This window comes from Eretmochelys imbricata, chromosome 5 (assembly GCF_965152235.1).
Source record: "Eretmochelys imbricata isolate rEreImb1 chromosome 5, rEreImb1.hap1, whole genome shotgun sequence".
Classification (NCBI taxonomy): Eukaryota; Metazoa; Chordata; order Testudines; family Cheloniidae; genus Eretmochelys; species Eretmochelys imbricata.
In genome coordinates this window covers 89,648,093-89,669,830 of record NC_135576.1, presented here as the reverse complement: position 1 = coordinate 89,669,830, position 21,738 = coordinate 89,648,093, and the positions used below count along the sequence as shown (strand labels likewise).

General features: G+C 44.3%; 1 protein-coding gene across 1 annotated transcript in view; it reads right to left on the bottom strand.

Moving 5' to 3' along the window:
• Positions 1–2,668: 2,668 nt before the first annotated feature.
• LOC144264625 (fructose-1,6-bisphosphatase isozyme 2) overlaps positions 2,669–21,738 on the bottom strand; it is a 41,829-nt gene continuing 22,759 nt past the window's right edge. Inside the window, exons 4-7 of the mRNA XM_077816384.1 lie at positions 19,790–19,930; positions 18,303–18,440; positions 7,728–7,847; positions 2,669–2,863 (exon numbers count right to left, since the gene is read on the bottom strand). Of these exons, the coding sequence (XP_077672510.1) occupies positions 2,669–2,863; positions 7,728–7,847; positions 18,303–18,440; positions 19,790–19,930 (594 nt within the window). The remainder of the gene's footprint in view (positions 2,864–7,727; positions 7,848–18,302; positions 18,441–19,789; positions 19,931–21,738) is intronic.

Sequence of the window (21,738 nt, the reverse complement as noted above, 5' to 3'; positions counted from 1 at the left end):
CATTATAAATCTAATATGCTTCACCTTAAGGCCGCCTTGGTTATAACCTTAATGCTGTCATGGCGATTTCTCAGTTCTCTCTGGCTACTTGCCCCTCTTATATCTCATAGAATTAAACACTGCTTAGGGTGCTCCAGGGTTGGTGGTGAGGAGGGGGAAGGCAGGTAAGGAAGAGAAGTTGGAGCAACCAAGTACATGGTATAGATGTTGAGCCAAGGTTGTTTCCACTGCAATAGTAGAAAACAACTCAAAGGTATTAAAAAAAGGGGCGGGGGGGCAGAGTGGAGTCTTTTGTTTTAAAATGCAGCTTTCAGCTGCAGCAGTAACAAGGTAACTGTCCTGAAATGTGGTAAGACTAGGGATGTGAATGTGTCTGTTTTCTACAGACCCCTTCTCTCCTCTACTTTTGTTATATAGCTACTTTTGTTGAATATAGTATAGCTCTCAAGGTTACAGTTATAAAGAGGATCAGTTGCACTTCAAGCTGAAGTGACAGTGGCTTGTGTAATTAAAGTGGTTTAAACTTTTCCATTCTAAATCTCATTTTTCAAGCCCTAGATTCTAGCCAAAGGGAAATTGTTCATAGTTCCAGGATAAACAGTTAAGCCATCTCTGAGAAAAAAGGCCAGACCCAAAATAATACTTTTCCCACTAGAAAACATTTTTGTAACGTTTTTCAAACAGTCCCAGTGTTGAAGTGTGTGGCAATAGAAAATTCAAATTTGGCATTGCAATGGTCCATAAGATGGAGAGAGACCTTTCAATGTCCTGATGAAAATACCTTTTGATTTGGCTGAGATCTGAGGATCTGAAAATTGCAGCTCATAGAGGCATAGTAGCACCATCAAACAATCACAGGCAGTTTTAATAACTGTCTCCCTTCATGTTGAATAGAAGATGTGCATAGCTTGTTTAGGACTGACGAAAAAGGATGAATCCTGCCTCAGTAACTGTTCTCATCTAGAATGCAGGGGGGAGGCATCTATAGCTGCTGTCCTCTGGATTTTTGTGTTGTAGGGTGATACTGCACCTTAAAGTAATTGAGCAGTAGATGAGCTAGGGCTGATAGCTGCTTATTAGTTGAGTCTGTGAACTAAACATAGGCGTGGGAAGTAGGGGTGTGGGGAGTGCTGCAGCACCCCCAGGTTTTGTGCCCAGGGTCCCAGCCACTGGCCCCGCGCTCCTGCCACCTGGGGTCCCGGCCCCATGCCCCTGTCGCCCAGGGTCCCGGCTGCCAGCCCTGCTACTGCCTGGGGGCTCGCTGCCGGCCCAGGGTCCCGCTCAGCCATGGCGTCCTGGCCACCAGCTCTGCATGCGGCGTCCCAGCCACTGGGAGCCCGGGGGCTCCACTGTCGTCTCCAGGGTCCCACCTGGCTGCTGGCCCTGCATGCATGATCCTGGGTGCCTTACCCCTGTTGACGTCTCCCACGCACACACACGCTCCCAGAGCCATGGTCCTACTCCTGGCCCGAGCTCTAGGGAGCAGTGAGGGGTGTGGACAGTGGTAAGAGGGGTGCAGCTCATCATCCCCACTCCAAAAAGTGTTCCAGTGCCACTGGAACTAAACCCTTGTTGGGTCCATGGATCATTTTTGTGGATTGCAGATCAGATGTGGATACAAATTTTGTATCCATGCAGGGCTCTCTATTTAAGAGTAATAGCTCGTGCCACTTTACAAACGGAGGTATTACATTTACTTTACTCATGCACATGTAAGTGAACTCGTTGAGTATAACTTTCCACTTGCAATGGTCTAAATGTGGACAAAAAGTCAAAATGAGGGATGAGAAGAAAAAGGTAGATCCAGACTCTTAAGATGAAATGTAGTACAGTCAGTGTCATGATAATACATGTGCAAGGCAATAATTTACGTTGATACACATGAGACGGGCACCTGGATATCAAGGTGATGGATGTACCAGAATTAGCTGGGATAGATAAAGACCATGCCAGGTATGGCTGGAGGGGTAAAAGTAAGTATAAATCTGACATGAGAAATCTTTCATAAAGAAGGAGAGTTGAGATGTTGCAGTTGCTGTGTAGTAATAGCTTGTGTGAAATTACATGGGACTCTGGACAGAAGGGAAGTGGAAATGATTTCAAGCACCCTATCAAGCATTCTTCCATTCCCAAGGAAAGGTAATTCAATTTTAATATTTAATAATTACCCAAGGCAAATATTATTTGGAACATAAACACACTCAGATCACAAGACTAGTGGTAGTATGAGGACTGACAAAATAATAATTGCCTGCAACGAAACCTCCAACAGAAAATACAGATACACCGTCTCTAAATGAAATCTTGACTGTTGACATAAAAATGCTTTGTCTCAAAGAATGCCAGCCACTGCATTATCGGACACCTCGCTTCAGATCAAATAGAGTGTAACCCAAACAATTCACTTCCTTTGTTAGTATTAAGCAAATAGCTACTGTTAGTCTTAAAATTAGGACTTTGCTTTTACTCTTGTACTACAGAAATTGAGACTAACAAATTTTTGCACTTGTATTCCAGGGGAATTAAAACCTTTAGGAACAGTCTTCACTATTTCTATTTGTCAGTGAAAGGGGGAACTAATATCCCGGAAACCAAAGTCTTCTGATTGCTTCTCTTTCTGGAAAGTAATGTAGCAGGTGCGGGAGGAACATCTGGTGTGTGAATGCCATTAGCTGCTTTTCTGGTGTTTCTGCACACAAGCAAGGTATTCCTGCACATCATCCGGGGAACCAAGAATCAGTGGGACTCTCTGGTGAATAGACTCAGGCTTCACATCCAGCACTGGCTCAGTCCCTGTGGTAGCCATCCCACCAGCCTGCTCAATGATAAAAGCCATGGGGTTGCACTCATAAAGGAGCCGGAGCTGTAAGAAAAGACAAAACACAGGACTGTTTGGGGGGAAATAACAACAAAGCACTTCTCAGAACTTAAAACTGTTGACCTTCCCTTTGTGATCTTGGCAAGCTTCTGCAAATCTCCCACTAGAGAATCTACCACAGTTCCATTGGGGTTAGCAATGATGGGAGCTCTGGTGTAGACCATCTGCCAGTGTTTTAACCACTGTGTTCTTCAACTCTGTCTCTTTTACAGCCTCTCTTTATTCAACCTTCTTTCAGGGTTTCTTTAACAATAACGTCCCCACTATAAGCATCATATTGCGTCATGTTCCCATCTCCCATTGTGAGAGTTTTAAAACTTTCTCTTCTGGCTTCCATTGCAGCTTCTGCAGAAGAATGCAGTGACATTGCACTGAAGTATCAATATTCCAGTGGAATTTTAGCATTTCAGAGCTCAGGTATACAGTAGGTGGGACAGCACTGGCAATAGGTTTTGCCTGACTAACCAGGTTCTTGAGGCTGCATGCTGTAGTGAAGTAGCAAAGGTGACACCTTCCCACAGGCCTTGTTTGTTATCTTGAAGCTTGGACAGTTTTGTTTGCTCAGGATATTTTGGAGTCTGAAACCTGATGCTGACATTCTCAAGTTTCAGGAGTTGACTGTACAACTGTGGCTAAACCTGTTACAGTGAGTGGAGTTCATACAGACACTAACTCAATTTTTCCAAGTAACTATGGTTATTTTAGAAACGTATTTTCAGTTTAGTGTGAGGGGAATTAGGCCCGCAATACCTATTAATGTTAACAGAAATTTCAGCCTAGATTTTCAGACATCATCATAAAAATGTTCCAGTTTGAAAGCAAATACATTTGGGTCATGTCAAAAAACTCTGAGGTGCTGGAACTAGGGGGATGGGCATGTGGCAGCGCCCCCTGGCTTGAAGTGGTTTCCATCATATGCAGGGTTTACAGTTTGGTTCAATGGCACTCAGTACCCCCACTATAAAAATTGTTCCAACGCCACTGAAAAAACTACAGTATGTAAAGGAGAATGAAAGGCTGGTGATTTAACAAGTTTTAGTTAATGGACTTGGTTTTGGGGGATCTGCTTGGATAAAACACTTATTTCTTCACTCTGTGCCTCAGGTCTCCATCTGCAGACTAGAGGTAATAATACTTTCCTATCTTACAGGCTTGTTAGGTATTGAGCCTATACAAATGTAAAGCACCCTCCCGAAAACATAATGTGCTTTGGGGAAATCGAGGTGTGTAATGGAATGCAATTAACCATGTAATAATTTCTGTGATCACCCTGTTTGCAGTAAAACCAGGGATTTCATACACCTAAGCAATGTACATAACATTAACTTTATTTCTGACTTATATTTAAAGTTTGTTTAAATGCCACTCTAAGTACACAATGTCCAGCTAACAAGTAATTTGGGGCAATGGCCTTTGTATTTTCTTTATGGCATGGTCAATTCGAAAAAGAAAACCTGCCACAAAACAGCAGTGGAGTCACTGCAGTATCATGTGGGGTTTGTCACTGCTTTGGTGTGACTGTAAACCTTAAGAATGCCATCCATCCGGCTCAACAGGTGGAAAACTAGATGGGACCAGCAGTGATTGGGATAGAACCCGTAGAAAGGGGAAGAAGAGCAGGCATTAGCTGGGGGGGATGCAGGGGTGCCCCTCCCCCCCCCAGAGTCTCTATTAATTCATTAGCCAACCAGGAGAGGAAGGGAACTGATTGGTCCTTTGCTCTCCCCTTTTATTAATATTAAATCCCAGGCCAGGCCTTGAGGAGCCTCTTTTTGCTCTCTTTCAGAAACCCCTGCCACCTCCACCCCCTGTAACCATAGTTTAGGAGCTGTGTTTTACAGATACTACAGGTCTGACCGATCACCTGTTTTGGAGTCAAAAAGGAATTTTTTCTTCCCATTATGGCCAAATTGGCATAGTCCAGTTTGGGGGGTTTTGTTTTTGTTTTGCCTTCCTCACAGCATCCTGGAGGCACAGTTAGGCTAAATAGGAATAGGATTTAGTAATTTGTGGTAGTATTTGGTAGGGATGTTAGTTTATTGCAACTTGTGGCTGGTTTCTAGTGTAATTACAAGGAATGGTTCTGGGAATTTGCTGATGGGCCTTGTGCTCATGGGATAGACTAGGACCCTGTGTCCTACACAGGCTAAAGTCCTCCCGTTTTGGTACCCTCTGTCGCCCTCACAAGGGGATGGGGGTGGTGGGTGGTAGGATTCAGAAGAGGAAGCTGAGTCTACCCTGAGTGCCGGGTTATACGGCAGAGGCTTTAACCTCGCACTGGAATTACGTACAGGCAGTTAAGAGCCTGGGTGACAGGGCAGATAGTGCCTCTCCCCTGTGTTGAGTTTAATAAAGTTGTGGTCTGCTGCCTAAAATCCATCCGTGTGTCTGTCCTCATTCACCACCATGTCCAGGTCAAAAGCATACTTCTTGCTTTTGTTCGAAAAGCTGACCTCATCCAAGCTTCCCTCCTTTAAATGAATTAACGTTTTGTAATTCATTAGAGCATTGTGAACATCAGATCCAAAAAAAAATTTGGTTAACACTTCCAGTTTAAAAACAGCATCTTCAAATAGGTTGATACTGTTTATTTCAATATGAGAGACAAATATTAACTCTCATTGTATATATTGAGCACTCTACACTCTTGTTTTTATCTTGACCTGTAGGGAGTGGCATTTGTGCTATACTAGCCTGTTCATTTAGCATGCCCATCATGCACTTCAGCTCCAAAATCCATGGCGCAAATCCATCCCAGGTACAACGCCACAAATTTGCTCTCTCAGCACCCTGCCTATGCATTGGGGATGTTCACGGGGTAAAGGAGGATGACTGGGTAACAGTCGCCATGGTACTGTCTTTCCAACCGGAACAGCTGTGACTTTGGATGAATTGGTCAGTATGTACAAACCTACATGCTGAAGACAACACAAGTCTAGAAAAAGTGGTGGTGATCCTTTACCTCAAATTACAAGCCCTTTTCACTCTTAACTGAAAGTGACAGCCCCTTAATTTTTGTTTATAGTATAGCCATTAAAAGCAACCTCCCCTGCCCCCCCAGTATTAAAAACCAAAATCTTGGAAGCTGACTGAGAAAACAGTGCCTCCAAAATTCTCGTTCCAGCACCTAAATACATCACCTTCACAGTGCACCCAGGCTTCCTGAATGAAAGCCTTGAGCTAATTGTCACCTCTCTCTCCTCCATGGCAACACAATCCAAGTCAGCCATTAGCTACTAGAGGCTAATTTACATGTGTAAATCCTTTAATTCCATATTTGTTCCTTGCTTTCTCTAAAGCTGTGAAATGAAATCACCTTGAAACTGCTATTGCCTTCCAAAAAGGAGCACAAAGTAAAGATTCAGCATATTTTTTATAGTATCTGGCACAGCTGTTCACGTAAAATGAAGATCCCACATACACATACCCTTTGCTCAGAGGTCTAGAGCACAGTATGTATTTCACAATGTATGGTGTACGCTGCCTCTCGGTATATGCCTGCCAGTACCTTCAGGATGTCCCTTTTTTTCTGTCTCCTATCTCATTCACTTCACAGCTGCTTTATATAATTTCCAAATATAAAGACTTAACCTGAAAAAGAAAATCTGTAAAGCTGGTTCTCTCTCACACACAACCACCTCACAAATTCTGTAATAAATGGCCAGTCCCTGCCAGAAGGCCTTTAACACTCAAACATTCTGAGCAAATCTGCCCCAGAAATCACATGACCTGGAATGGCTTAAAAACCAGTCTTGAAAATCATTACATAATGAGGGGATTCCTGCAGTGCCACCATGGTGAGAACCCAGCTATTTCCCTACTTCTATCAATTCCTCTTTTTCAACAAGGACTTATTGATTGGCCTCTTCAGATGAGTTTTTAGTCCCCTGTCCCAAGGTGGTTTGTATAGTTGGACAGATTATAATCATCATGATGACAGCTTGGCTAATTCTGTGGGACAAAATATATTTGTCCACACCAGTCAAGGAAACAGTGCTTTCTAGCTCAGTTGTATTTAAACATGATTTCTGGTAGCACAGTGTTATTCAGTGAGGACAAGGCTGCGGAGTCTGTATAGCAGACCCAGTCTATGTACCATGAGACTCAGGCCTTGTCTACATGGTGGTGTAATGTGCTTTATGGGGGGTGTGATATCTAAAAGGCACTAATATGTTGCACATTAATTGGCCTGTGTGGATATTGGTGGTCCATACTAAAGATTCCCTAGTTCTTTTTAATGTAGTACTATTTCAAATAGCAGTACATGAAGGTGAATCAGCAGAATCTATATGGACCAATTAATGTGCAAGAGGTTAGGGTGCTTTACAAGTTACACCCCTGCCATTACTCCACCTTGTAGACAAGTCTTAAGTCCTACACTATTTTGAATACTTTCCCAGGGGAGCCATTGTGATGTTTCACTCTAGTAGTTGGCTCCAGTTACTATAACTGCTTGATCCTCACTACCAAGTAAAAAAACTATTTTTAGGTCAAATGGTAGAGGCCTGTGTGTTCAGTGCTGTGTTCCAGGTTCAATCCTCATTGGAGACTGTGAATCAAAAGTTGGCTCCACTGAAGGATGTGTGCATAGTTTGTAACACGATTAGTTTAAAAACACAAAAATAAGTGGGATGACTCTGAAAAGTCAGAAGTATGTTAGATGGGACCATTGTTGAGTTGGGCCAAATCTAATTTGTAAAAACTTTGGCCATAGTGTCCCTTAATATACTCCCAAACCAGCTCAAGAAAAGCTATATTTAAGCCATTGTGCATAAATTAGAACCATTCTGACACACTCTGGAAAAACAGTGGTATTAGGTACAGTAAGTTCAGAAGACAAACAGTTTACCTTTCCCTTAGGACTCTTCTGGTTAGCTGGGTACATGAATATCCCACCATACATCAGGGTGCGATGAACATCAGCCACCATCGAGCCCACATATCTAGAGCCATAGGGTGCACTGCCATCCTGTAAAACAGATGGAGACCTTGAAGCTAAAGCTGTTATATCTGTCAGGCTGGGTAGCTGGCAAAACTGCAATGAATCATTGCCCTCTTCATTTTGTTACAAGGCAGAAATCAAAATTCCTGACCACCTATGGGACACTCTAAATGTTGGCAGGCCTACAGTTTGACACACCCTTTCTCAAAAGGATAGTCTCTTGTAAAATGTAATAATGTCCATGCAACCCCAAAGTAGCTGCAGCAGTTTTTAAACTCTCCCTGGGTAGTATGAGCCACTCATGGTAACTTTGTGGCATCACACGTGTGTGCAGTTTGAGTACATGAGAACCTCATGCCATCTTTCCACTTTCCCTGCTTGCTCTGTCTTGAGAGCCAACATGGACTGAGACTGGTGATAACCTTGCTTCCTCATGTGATTAGAAAAATGGGTGTAGTCAGGTGCTTCCAAGGATGGAGATTCAGGAAGAGCAGAGCAAGGGGGATCTATCCTTCTGCTACACCCTGAGGATTCTTCTTGTTTTGCTCCCAAATAGGTGCTATGATTTTAGGATTGTTGCAGACTTATTCTGGAGATTAGTTGAGGGACTGAGGATTATTTGAGAGTATGGTTTTGTTTGCTTTTAGCTTTTTGGAAGGCAGTTTATCACAGAAAATGTCATTTTTGGGAGAGAAGTAAGAAAATGTATGCCTATCAAACTTGACGGTGCCTATTTAAAATCTGGGGGACATGTGTTCCCCCAGTGCATCACCTCTGATCTCCTGCCTCTATCAGTGTACACCTTCCAACTTCTGCAAGATATGAGGCAGGGGTTTTACAGACAAATCTCCTTCATTGCACAATCCTTATTCATCCCCAGAGCCAGGTCCATCCTGTGTACTGAATGGGGTAAGTGGTCCTGTTGTTAAAAATAGTACGTGATCAAGTAATTTAAAGACTATATCACAATCCATAAGCACCAGGGACCCAAATTCTGCACAGGCAGCCTTAAAAGAATAGGAAATGCCAGGATTCTATTCTAACTTTTGGGTGCTTGACTTTGCAACCTTAATAATGTCCTTTTTAAGAAGAAGAATTTTTGTGTATTAGGACATAGAGGACCACATTCCACTAGTGTGTTATCTGAGTTATGTGATGATCATAAGTACAGTATATGGGATTAGGAAGGACAGCTGGGAATCCTGCTTCCTCTATCAGGGTTTGGATGTTTCCTACCATGATAGAAACATAACTGATACAGACGCAGCTGAATGCATGATCATGCTACAAATAATAGAAAATAGAAACTGCTTCATTTTAGTGCAGTTGTCATCTGCATCACAAGGACCTGGCAAACAGACAAAAGCAAACCTTTGACTTCCCTTTAGGAAAAAGACACTAGCAGGAGTACATTCAGTGTTCACTTTAGTTTTCAAGTTTTACTTCTTGTTTGATCCCTTATGATACAGCCTGCCATTCTCACAGCTGCAATTGAATATCTCGTATATTTCTCTTTCAGATGAGAAAGCTAATGTATGCTGCATGATGGCTGGAACAATGCCCAGATTTCCCTCTCAGACAAAGATAACAGAGACATGAATGCCAGTGAAATAAATTTTTTCCTCTGACTAGACTCTCAGAAATGCCTAATTTGTATGTGCACCTGGAGAGCATTTGATATTGGCTCAGTGGGTCCTAATGAGAGGGAGAGATTTCCAAGATTCCAGCAGCATATGCATGACCACTGAGTACCCCCTTTTCCCTCACCCCCCCAAACTGCTGCGATATTTTCAACAGTGGGGTGGCGGAAGCAGGCATCCGTGCATGCCAGCCTCACACTCGGTGCAGCCCACAGTATGTATTACAAGAGGCAGCAGTGCTGGCTACTGTGCCTCACAGAAAACTGGATGCCAAGTCCCCCACCCAAACTGCTGCTCTGACATGATGCTGCCATGGGCTATGAGCCACACCAAGCATCAGTCACTCACTCGCACAGATGCCCACTTCTGCCTCCCCACTGTTGGAAAAATTGTAGTATTAGCTAGTTTTTCTATTTCCAAGCAGTCCGTGAAATCACGATTTTCACAGGGCCCTATTTACGAGTCTCTTATGCTTAAACCAAATGGATTAAAATGGTTCAAAACATGAAGGTCGTGTAACGTTTTCCCACAGTATTACATCAGCTTTCTCCTCAACCTCTGCTCTATTCATCTGTGTGGCACCTGTTTTCTTCTACAGAGGTATTGTTAGATGCACGGCTAGAAAGAAGATCTCCTAGGAAGGGGGACATAGCTCTGGCTTAAAGTAACATTTGGTTTCCCTAGCTCTCTTCTTATGTACAAAGCTTGTTTCCTCCATAACACTGCCCCTAGTGGAGGGCATGTTAGAATCAGCATACTCCTTTACACACACTACAGGAAGCTCTTCAGATGGCAGCTTGCTATTCAAGCTTGAGTAGCAGACAGAGGTTTTGTGATGGTTAACAAGAGATTTAGGTTTACTATGGACTTTTCCTCCCTCCCTGCATCCCCGCACCGTTGCCATGGAGAGTAGTCACATTCCAGAAGAGAGGGATTGGTCAAGGGCCCTTGCATTTGACTTTGAAGCAAGAAGTGTGCCCTTCTAAAGGAAGGTGAGATGCTGTGATGGAACTGAAAAGAGAAAAGGGGTAATAGAGATCAATGGGACAGGAAAATGAAAGGTAATTGAAATAATTAGTTAACTAACTTAGTTATTAATATGGCCTAGCAAAGCAATAAGAACATGCACAGAGGCAAATATAATGTCCTTTTTGAAGCAATGTTCTATGTTTCATTTAGGAATCTTTGAGAAACAGTAGACAATTTTCCTTCAGCCTCCTCCCCTGCCTCCAAACTTGGTATTGCCCAGGACCTTCATTTTTATCTTAGTCTTTGATTTTATATTTGCATTTTGTATCTGCATCTGTATGAGTGCATTTTTTGGCATCTAACTGTCTAATAACCTGATTTGCAGGCTCAGCCCTGGTCTACACTAGGACTTTAGGTCGAATTTAGCAGCGTTAAATCGATGTAAACCTGTACCCGTCCACACAATGAAGCCCTTTATTTCAACTTAAAGGGCTCTTAAAATCGATTTCCTTACTCCACCCCTGACAAGTGGATTAGCGCTTAAATCGACGTTGCCGGCTCGAATTTGGGGTACTGTGGACACAATTCGATGGTATTGGCCTCCGGGAGCTATCCCAGAGTGCTCCATTGTGACCGCTCTGGACAGCACTCTCAACTCAGATGCACTGGCCAGGCAGACAGGAAAAGAACCACGAACTTTTAAATCTCATTTCCTGTTTGGCAAGCTGCAGGTGACCATGCAGAGCTCATCAGCAGAGGTGACCATGATGGAGTCCCAGAATCGCAAAAGAGCTCCAGCATGGACCGAACGGGAGGTACGGGATCTGATCGCTGTTTGGGGAGAGGAATCCGTGCTATCAGAACTCCGTTCCAGTTTCCGAAATGCCAAAACCTTTGTCAAAATCTCCCAGGGCATGAAGGACAGAGGCCATAACAGGGACCTGAAGCAGTGCCGCGTGAAACTGAAGGAGCTGAGGCAAACCTACCAGAAAACCAGAGAGGCGAACGGCCGCTTTGGGTCAGAGCCCCAAACATGCCGCTTCTATGATGAGCTGCATGCCATTTTAGGGGGTTCAGCCACCACTACCCCAGCTGTGTTGTTTGACTCCTTCAATGGAGATGGAGGCAATACGGAAGCAGGTTTTGGGGACGAAGAAGATGATGATGATGGTGAGGTTGTAGCTAGCTCACAGCAAGCAAGCGGAGAAACCGGTTTTCCTGACAGCCAGGAACTGTTTCTCACCCTGGACCTGGAGCCAGTACCCCCTGAACCCACCCAAGGCTGCCTCCTGGACCCAGCAGGTGGAGAAGGGACCTCTGGTGAGTGTACCTTTTAAAATACTATACATGGTTTAAAAGCAAGCATGTGAAAGGATTACTTTGCCCTGGCATTCGCAGTTCTCCTAGATGTACTCCTAAAGCCTTTGCAAAAGGTTTCTGGGGAGGGCAGCCTTATTGTGTCCTTAATGGTAGGACACTTTACCACTCCAGGCCAGTAACACGTACTCGGGAATCATTGTAGAACAAAGCATTGCAGTGTATGTTTGCTGGCATTCAAACAACATCCGTTCTTTATCTCTCTGTGTTATCCTCAGGAGAGTGAGATATAATTCATGGTCACCTGGTTGAAATAGAGTGCTTTTCTTCAGGGGACAGTTAGAGGAGCCCATTCCTGCTGGGCTGTTTGCCTGTGGCTAAACAGAAATGTTCCCCGCTGTTAGCCACGGGGGGGGGAGGGTTGAGGGGGTAGCCACACGGTGGGGGGAGGCAAAATGCGAGCTTGTAACGAAAGCACATGTGCTATGTATGTAATGTTAACAGCAAGAATTACCCTGAAAGAGTGTAGCCACTGTTTTATAAAATGTGTCTTTTTAAATACTTCTGTCCCTTTTTTTTTTTCTTCACCAGCCACATGTGTTTCAATGATCACAGGATCTTCTCCTTCCCAGAGGCTAGTGAAGCTTAGAAAGAAAAAAAACCGCACTCACGATGAAATGTTCTCCGAGCTCATGCTGTCCTCCCACACTGACAGAGCACAGATGAATGCGTGGAGGCAAATAATGTCAGAGTGCAGGAAACCACAAAATGACCGGGAGGAGAGGTGGCGCGCTGAAGAGAGTAAGTGGCGGGCTGAAAGAGAGGGCTGAAGCTCAAATGTGGCGGCAGCGTGATGAGAGGAGGCAGGATTCAATGCTGAGGCTGCTGGCGGACCAAACCAGTATGCTCCAGTGTATGGTTGAGCTGCAGCAAAGGCAGCTGGAGCACAGACTGCCACTGCAGCCCCTGAGTAACCAACCGCCCTCCTCCCCAAGTTCCATAGCCTCCACACCCAGACGCCCAAGAACGCGGTGGGGGGCCTCCGGCCAACCAGCCACCCCACCACAGAGGATTGTCCAAAAAAAAGAAGGCTGGCATTCAATAAATTTTAAAGTTGTAAACTTTTAAGTGCTGTGTGGCATTTTCCTTCCCTCCTCCACCACCCCTCTTGGGCTACCTTGGTAGTCATCCCCCTATTTGTGTGATGAATGAATAAAGAATGCATGAATGTGAAACAACAATGACTTCATTGCCTCTGCAAGCGGTGATTGAAGGGAGGAGGGGCGGGTGGTTAGCTTACAGGGAAGTAGAGTGAACCAAGGGGCGGGGGGTTTCAACAAGGAGAAACAAAGAGAACTTTCACACCGTAGCCTGGCCAGTCATGAAACTGGTTTTCAAAGCTTCTCTGATGTGTACCGCGCCCTCCTGTGCTCTTCTAACCGCCCTGGTGTCTGGCTGCACGTAACCAGCAGCCAGGCGATTTGCCTCAACCTCCCATCCCGCCATAAACGTCTCTCCCTTACTCTCACAGATATTGTGGAGCACACAGCAAGCAGTAATAACAGTGGGAATATTGGTTTCGCTGAGGTCTAAGCGAGTCAGTAAACTGCGCCAGCGCGCCTTTAAACGTCCAAATGCACATTCTACCACCATTCTGCACTTGCTCAGCCTATAGTTGAACAGCTCCTGACTACTGTCCAGGCTGCCTGTGTACGGCTTCATGAGCCATGGCATTAAGGGGTAGGCTGGGTCCCCAAGGATACATATAGGCATTTCAACATCCCCAACAGTTATTTTCTGGTCTGGGAATAAAGTCCCTTCCTGCAGCTTTTGAAACAGACCAGAGTTCCTGAAGATGCGAGCGTCATGTACCTTTCCCGGCCATCCCACGTTGATGTTGGTGAAACGTCCCTTGTGATCCACCAGAGCTTGCAGCACTATCGAAAAGTACCCCTTGCGGTTTATGTACTCGGCGGCTTGGTGCTCCGGTGCCAAGATAGGGATATGGGTTCCGTCTATGGCCCCACCACTGTTAGGGAATCCCATTGCAGCAAAGCCATCCACTATGACCTGCACATTTCCCAGGGTCACTACCCTTGATATCAGCAGATCTTTGATTGCCTGGGCTACTTGCATCACAGCAGCCCCCACAGTAGATTTGCCTACTCCAAATTGATTCCCAATTGACCGGTAGCTGTCTGGCGTTGCAAGCTTCCACAGGGCTATCGCCACTCGCTTCTCAACTGTGAGGGCTGCTCTCATCTTGGTATTCATGCGCTTCAGGGCAGGGGAAAGCAAGTCACAAAGTTCCATGAAAGTGCCCTTACGCATGCGAAAGTTTCGCAGCCACTGGGAATTGTCCCAGACCTGCAACACTATGCGGTCCCACCAGTCTGTGCTTGTTTCCCAAGCCCAGAATCGGCGTTCCACAGCATGAACCTGTCCCATTAGCACCATGATGCATGCATTGGCAGGGCCCATGCTTTCAGAGAAATCTGTGTCCATGTCCTGATCACTCATGTGACCGCACTGACGTCGCCTCCTCGCCCAGTATCGCTTTGCCAGGCTCCGGTGCTGCATATACTGCTGGATAATGCGTGTGGTGTTTAATGTGCTCCTAATTGCCAAAGTGAGCTGAGCGGCCTCCATGCTTGCCTTGGTATGGCGTCCGCACAGAAAAAAGGCGCGGAATGATTGTCTGCCGTTGCTCTGACGGAGGGAGGGGTGACTGACGACACGGCTTACAGGGTTGGCTTCAGGGAGCTAAAATCAACAAAGGGGGTGGCTTTACATCAAGGAGTATTTCAGGCAGGACTTCACGGAGGGTTCCAATAAGAAATGGTGCACCTAAGTTATCGTTCTTATTGGAACAAGAAGGTTAGCCTTGCCTCTGATTGATACATGGCTCGATTTACCTCGCTGCACCTTCTCTGTGAGTGACTGCAGTGTGACCTAGAAGAATGAGTCCCCTAGACGGGGGAGGGGGGGAAGCAAATGAATACAGAAGAAATCTGGTCTATTTCTTGTTTTGATCCACTCCATCTATCTTTTACATCTTTGGCTGGCAGCAGACGGTGCAGAAGGACTGCATGCCATCCACATCTCATGCTGCTCGGCAGAAGATGGTACAGTACGACTGCTAGCCATCCTCATCTCTTGCCTGCCTGGCAGAAGATGGTACAATACGACTGCTAGCCATCCTCATCTCTTGCCTGCCTGGCAGAAGATGGTACAGTACGACTGCTAGCAATCCGTATCGCCTGCCTGCTCACCATAAGACGGTTCAATAGGACTGACTGCAGGACTAAAGAGAATGACCTGGTCAAGTCACTCCAAATTTAGTCCTTGAGCCCATGTCTGTCCAGGCACTCCCAGCCGATGTGGCCAGGAGCACCTCTGACATGATGATGACGGCTACCAGTCGTACTGTACCGTCTGCTGCCACAAGGCAAGGGGTTGCTGCTACTGTGTAGCAATGCAGTACCGCGTCTGCCAGCACCCAGGAGTCATAGGGTGACGGTTACCTGAGCGGGCTCCATGCTTGCCATGGTATGGCATCTGCACAGGTAACTCAGGAAAAAAGGCGCAAAACGATTGTCTGCCCTTGCTTTCACGGAGGGAGGGAGGGAACGGGGGCCTGACGATATGTACCCAGAACCACCCGCGACAATGTTTTAGCCCCATCAGGCATTGGGATCTCAACCCAGAATTCCAATGGGCAGCAGAGACTGCGGGAACTGTGGGATAGCTACCCACAGTGCAACGCTCCAGAAGTCGACTCTAGCCTCGGTACTGTGGAAGCGCTCCGCCGAGTTAATGCACTTAATGCACTTAGAGCATTTTCTGTGGGGACACACACACTCGAATATATAAAACCGATTTCTAAAAAAACCACTTCTATAAATTCGACCTTATTCCGTAGTGTAGACATACCCTCAGTCAAGTAGCAGGATGTCTAAAAACCTTTGCATTTATGCCTGAGAAATTGCGCCTACAATTATTTGCATGTGCAACATTGCAGGCTGCTTTTCTGAATTAGGCCCTACATCTTGTTTGCTTCAACTTCAAGCTAATGCAGCCTGAAAAGATTGTACGGGCAGAAGCTGCCTGTTTTTTCCATTATTTTTTTAGGAGGCTCTCTGGAGCCCAAACCCTGCAGCAGGGATGAAGAAAGGCCTCTCTTTGAGTGGAAGTGATGGCACCATAATGGCTTGGGCCTTTCCTGAGGAACTGTTGGTCATGCTGAACTGCCCCTAGGTTTTCTGATGTCAGCTAAAATATTCAGTAATGACTGGGCTGAAACCTTTTATAGGACCTTCCCCAGAAGATGTGAGTAGTGACTGCATTGACACAGTATTACCTTTTAAAGTTTAAAAAAAAAACCTGCTGCTAACTAGATGTTTTAGTTTAGAAACATTTCCAGTAGCCATTCTGCAGCAATAGCACAGAGCAAGGTCTAACCAATATGTTTCTGTAAATGAGGTTTGAAGTCCTGCAGGATTTATTGAGTCTATGATAGAACTGTGTGACAAGTTACAGATACTCCACAGAGGTGTTGCCAGAGTGCTGGTGAAATGTCATTGGATTGCACTGTTTGATGTTTTTCTCACCCTTTGAAATTTAAATGTATGAAACATAATGATACATGGCGTTTCCTGGTTTGTTTGTTTTTGGGTAGCTTTGCTAATTGAACAAACAATTTACACTTTTTTCAACTGGCAGGTGGCTTTATAAAAAGTAGATTATGTTCTGATCTGCGGGATTGAAGGATTCATATATAAAGAAGCAATTTTCAGGAAGCAAGAAGGCTGTAAACTGTGTTCCACTTCCCTCAAAACTAGACTAAATTCCTCATTTCTGTTTCAAATAAAACCACAAACAGATGCACAGCTTTATAGTACGACATATCTCATAGTAACAACTTCGAGCAATAAAGCAGAGTTCTTGGGCAGACACAGAGCAAAACTACCTATTTTGTTCAGTGTAGCAAGATGTAAGTTTACAGCCTACCAAGAAGTCCTCACAGAAATATGACCTGCAACCTTATCTAAAGATGTGATCCCATTGGACTTGACAAACTAAGCAGGATCAGTTTGTGCCAGTACTTGGACACGAGCTCTCCAAGCAAAAACACATGGTGCTACAGTAGGGTTACCATATTTGAACATTCAAAAAAGAGGACACTCCATGGGGGATTGGGGGACTGGTGTATTTGCTCGTGCCCCCCTCCCCTTCCCCAACCCATTCCAACCCCTTCCCTAAAGTCCCTGCCCCAACTCCACCCCCTCCCTGCCCCATTGAATTCCTTCCCCAAATCTCCGGCCCCTCCTCCTCCTCCCCTGAGCGTGCCGCGTTCTCTCTTCTCTCTCGAATGATCAACATTCACTCTTTCTTGAATGATCAACTCTTCTTTGGGGAAAAATAATAATGGCAAAATCCTGGACATTTTTAGATATTTAAAAATTCCTCCCAGACAGCAATTTAAGAACCAAAAAGCCGGACATGTCCGGGAAAATACGGATGTATGGTAACCCTAGGTACAGGAAGTAACTAGCAAGTAGGCTCTTGTGCTACTGTGCCATTACTGAACCAGTGCCTCAGTATAGCGCTATGGGGAAGTTTGCTAGTGGATGCACTGACTTTTAGATGAGACATAAATCAGATGTCTTTTTTCGCAAGAGTAGGGTTAATTCTAGCATCCTAACAAAATTCAAACTTGAGTAATTACAGTTGACCACATTTTGAAGTGACTTGTTGGACATACACAGACACATTTTCAAAGAACTTTTCAAAGCTGCACAAGCAAAATGTGTGCATATACCTGTTCATCCTCACAAAGGGCTCAGTCATGCCTTACTAGGCACTGATCCATGCTGAAGGCATTGCAGGTGGGGAGTTCCAGAGGCAGCAGAATGTAGAGGGTAGCATGCCCTCAGCTATACCTGTTCAGGTGGTACAATGTACACCCAGTATGGGGGAAGGGGGGCATGGTCATGAGTCCACCTCTTTGCCTTTGGAGTTGTATTATGCCCCAGGAGGTGTCAGTCTTTGCACTTTGCGTAGCATGGGATTTGCAACTGTACCCTGCTGCTGCACAAGGGTGCAACTGTGCGGGAGGATTTTTACACCCTGCCCTTCAATGCAACCTACTGAGCAGCAGTGAGAAATCTAGCCCAAAATGGATAATTGTGCATATTATTAATTTAGGTGCATATTCAAATATTTGAAAATAGGTGCATGTCCAAATTTTGCATGCATAATTTCAGAGGTTCTTTAAAACTCTGGCTCTTATTATCTAGCACATCTTCCTCCAAACTATTACACAATGCCGATGAGTTTGGCTACCATAAAAGTTGAAGTTATAAAGGATTTTCAGAGTAGTGGAAACCAAAGTACTTTAGCCATGTAGCCAGAATGTACCAGGTTGTAGAGAATGTTGACAAGGAGTTTAATTCAGCAAAACAGTCAAACCTATCCTCCTCTTTGAGCCTACTGTGCTCAAAGCAGCATGAGCCCTTGCTGCATTAGCTGATTACAAAGCTGATATTTTCCTCACCTCAGGGAATTTCTTCCTTTGTAAATACTCTGTCATCGCAGGATCAAAGTACTTAGCATAACCCTCATTGATACTGTAGATCTTCCCTTTCTTCTTGATTTTCACATCTTTATCCACCAGAACAAATTCACCAAGAGCCTACAGAAGAATGAGGTGCACCAATTACTAGCAGGAAGCAGGATACTTTGTATATACTCTATCAGAGATGCCACGCTAAAGGAAAGTTTGAAAAACTTTAGCACAATGTGGTCCTTTAATCAGCATTCATTTATATGACTTGTCATTGTTTCAAACAGATCACAAACAGGAAAGCTGCTTTAGGTACAGGAAGATTTGCCATATCTTCAATGTGAACAAAAATAATCTCAGAAATAATTGTCAAAGTGAATACAGTCCAGTATTATGAACCCCAAATCTTAAAAAGATGAGTCAGACCTGAAAATGTCATGAGATTGGATCAAAATCATGATTTTTTTTAAAATTGATTTTTGGGGGTTGTCTTGATTTTTGAACTGCCCCTGTGCACCCCCACTGTATGTATATGTTAACTAGAGTGTTGTTAACATCCCAAATATATTGAGTAGACTGATCTTGGCCACTGCTGCATGAGATCTCCAAATCATCAGGCAGCCAGGGAGCTTCCAGCTTCTCCCCAAACCTGAAAATTCTAATTAATTAATGCAGTGTCCTCCCTCAGCCCTCACATCAATTCTGTCCCCAGTCTGTCTGCTTGGTGTGATCTCTTCAGTAAGTTACTTTTAGAGCTTAGATATATTGGCCTTCACTGAAGTCAATGCACAATGGTTGGCCTCCATGGAGCCAAGATTTCGCCCATTAATTAAATGAAACCTTTATATTGTTACCTATCTTGTGCTGACTTTCCAAATGAGCCATCTCCTTTCTCCGACTCAAGCTCCTTGGACAATGCTGTCTGGGCTTCTGGTGTCTGATGTGGAGAAGCAGTCTGCAGTATGGGCACTTTTTTTATTTGCAATATTTGAGTATGCAAGTTAAAGCACTCAAAGTAAAGCTACCTAACCTGCAGATGCAGTCAGGAAGTTAGGGATATAAGTGTGTATGAATTATACCCATAATTAGTATTTGCATTTGCTGAATTGAAAGCTAAACTGAGGCTTTTTTTAAAAAAAGAGGGTGGGGCCCTTAATTGGAGGCAAAGGCACTGCCCATGATGAGTTTTCTTAAACATTTCCCAGTGTAGGGCTATGATGTAGTCTTAAGATAATACACAGGGGCAAGGTCTCAATTTCTTCCCTTCCACGAATGGGACTGCAGAACTGCAGCCAAGGTGGTTTTGTATTACCAAGTACCAGTAGGACAAGGACAGATTAAAATAGGACAAGCTCAAAAGGGAGAATGCCACAAATAATATTCTCTAGACCAGAGAGGAATGAGAAAATAAGTAAAGCCTAGCACATGAAATACGAAAAGGCAGAAAGAATGTATATAGTAATATCTTGTGTATATACCGGATCTAGCATGAAGCAGTCCACTCCTTGCCCGGTAGAAAGAGCCACCAGGGTAGCACTGCCATACAAAGCATAGCCTGCTGCGACGATATTTTGTCCTGGCTGCAAGGCATCCTTTTCAGAGGGCTCATCTTCTGTTGTCTGAGGAAAGAATTATCACGATATTGAAGGTTGAGATCTTAATGGAAAACAATAAAAGCAGAACTCCAATTTAAATCAAAAACTGTTAAAATAACCAATGTCTTTTAGGGTTGCCAGGTGTCCAGTGTTCGACCAGAACACCCGTTCAAAAAGGGACCCTGGCGGCTCCGGTCAGCACCACCCACTGGGCCATTAAAAGTTGGGTCGGTGGCACAGCAGGGGCCCAGGGCTAAGGCAGGATCCCTGTCTGCCCTAGCTCCATGCAGCTCCCGGAAGCAGTCGCCAGGTCCCTGCAGCCCCTAGACTCATGGGTGGCCAGGGAGGCTCCGCGTGCTGCCCCCGCCCCGAGGGCCATCTCTGCAGCTCCCACTGGCCTGGAACCACAACTAATGGGAGCCGTGGGAGTGGCACCTGCCTTAGCATGCACCTTTCCACAACAGCAAGCTTTGTTATTTATTATTGGTTTTGCATGCTGTGGTTTTAAAATCAGTTTTCAGTCCTCTAGGACTTATTTATAAACCACCATACACGTTTACGGCATTATATAAATAACAATGTGAGTGTTCCTATTCAAGCCATGTAAAATGCTTTACTGTTTTTACAAACATTAATATTAACCACCCTATGTACGGGGTACTATTTACTCTTCTTTAGAGTAATATCTTCTTTAGAGATCTATAAGCAACATGTGAGTTAAATTCATAGATGGTATTGAACTGGCAGGAACTGCAAATGTCCATGAGGACAGAGACATAATTCAAAAGGACCTAAAGAGAGCAGAAAACAACAGCAGAAAAAAAGGCAAGATGATATATCAAGCTGGGCAATGACTATTCAAATGCTGTTATTCAAGGAAAAGGAGAAACTTGAGAAGCCATAATGCTGAAAAAGACCTAAGGGTGATAGGGAACAGCAAATTAGCATGAATTCATTATGCCATGTGACAGCAAGATAGACCAGTAGAATTTTGGGCTGTATTCACAGAAGTGTCATATCATGGAGAAGAGAGGGGGTGTTGACATAGTCCTTCTCCATAGACAGTACGTAAAATTGCATTTATCTCTAGATACCACATTGACAGAAATATATTTACAGACTAGAGGGAGTTCAGAGAAAAACAACAAAAATTATCAGGGGCTGGAGGGCCTGACTTTAGAGAAAAGATTGAAAGAGATAAATATTTACAGCTTGGCTAGGAAATGACAGAGGTAGGGACATAAGTCTATGAATGTTTAGTAGGGTGTTCAAATCGATACAAAAGCAGTAATTGTATTAAATTAATAAAGGGAAAATTTGGGCTAAACACTAGAAAAACTTCTTGATAGACATATTAGACTTCAGAATAGTCTTCCTATGGGGAAGTGATGGGGCCCCATTGCTTGGGAGATTTAAAAGTCCACTGGACAAAACATTACCAGCTATACTTTAGTAGGACACACCAGTATTCTGGCAGGGAGGCAGAGTAGTTGATATAATAATTTTTCCCCAATCTCTGAGATCTACGTTTTCTGACTCTGTGATAAATGCTGAGAATTGTTATTCTCTATGCTCATTCAGGGTGAAATAGTGCCATTGATTTCACTGGGGCCAGGATTTCATGCTGTCTCCCAAGTTTGCCAAAAAGTTTGTCAATTGTGGTGGCTTTTTTGTGATGACACCTGTTTAGTAGGAACTTGAACGAGACCTTTAGTCACAGTCCTGAGGTCCTCGTTTAGCTTTAACTCATTCCTGACTCAGCCAAACAAACTCCCATGGATTGGAATGGGATTTCATTAGTTTGAGAAGAAGTTGAACAACTACTTAAGGAT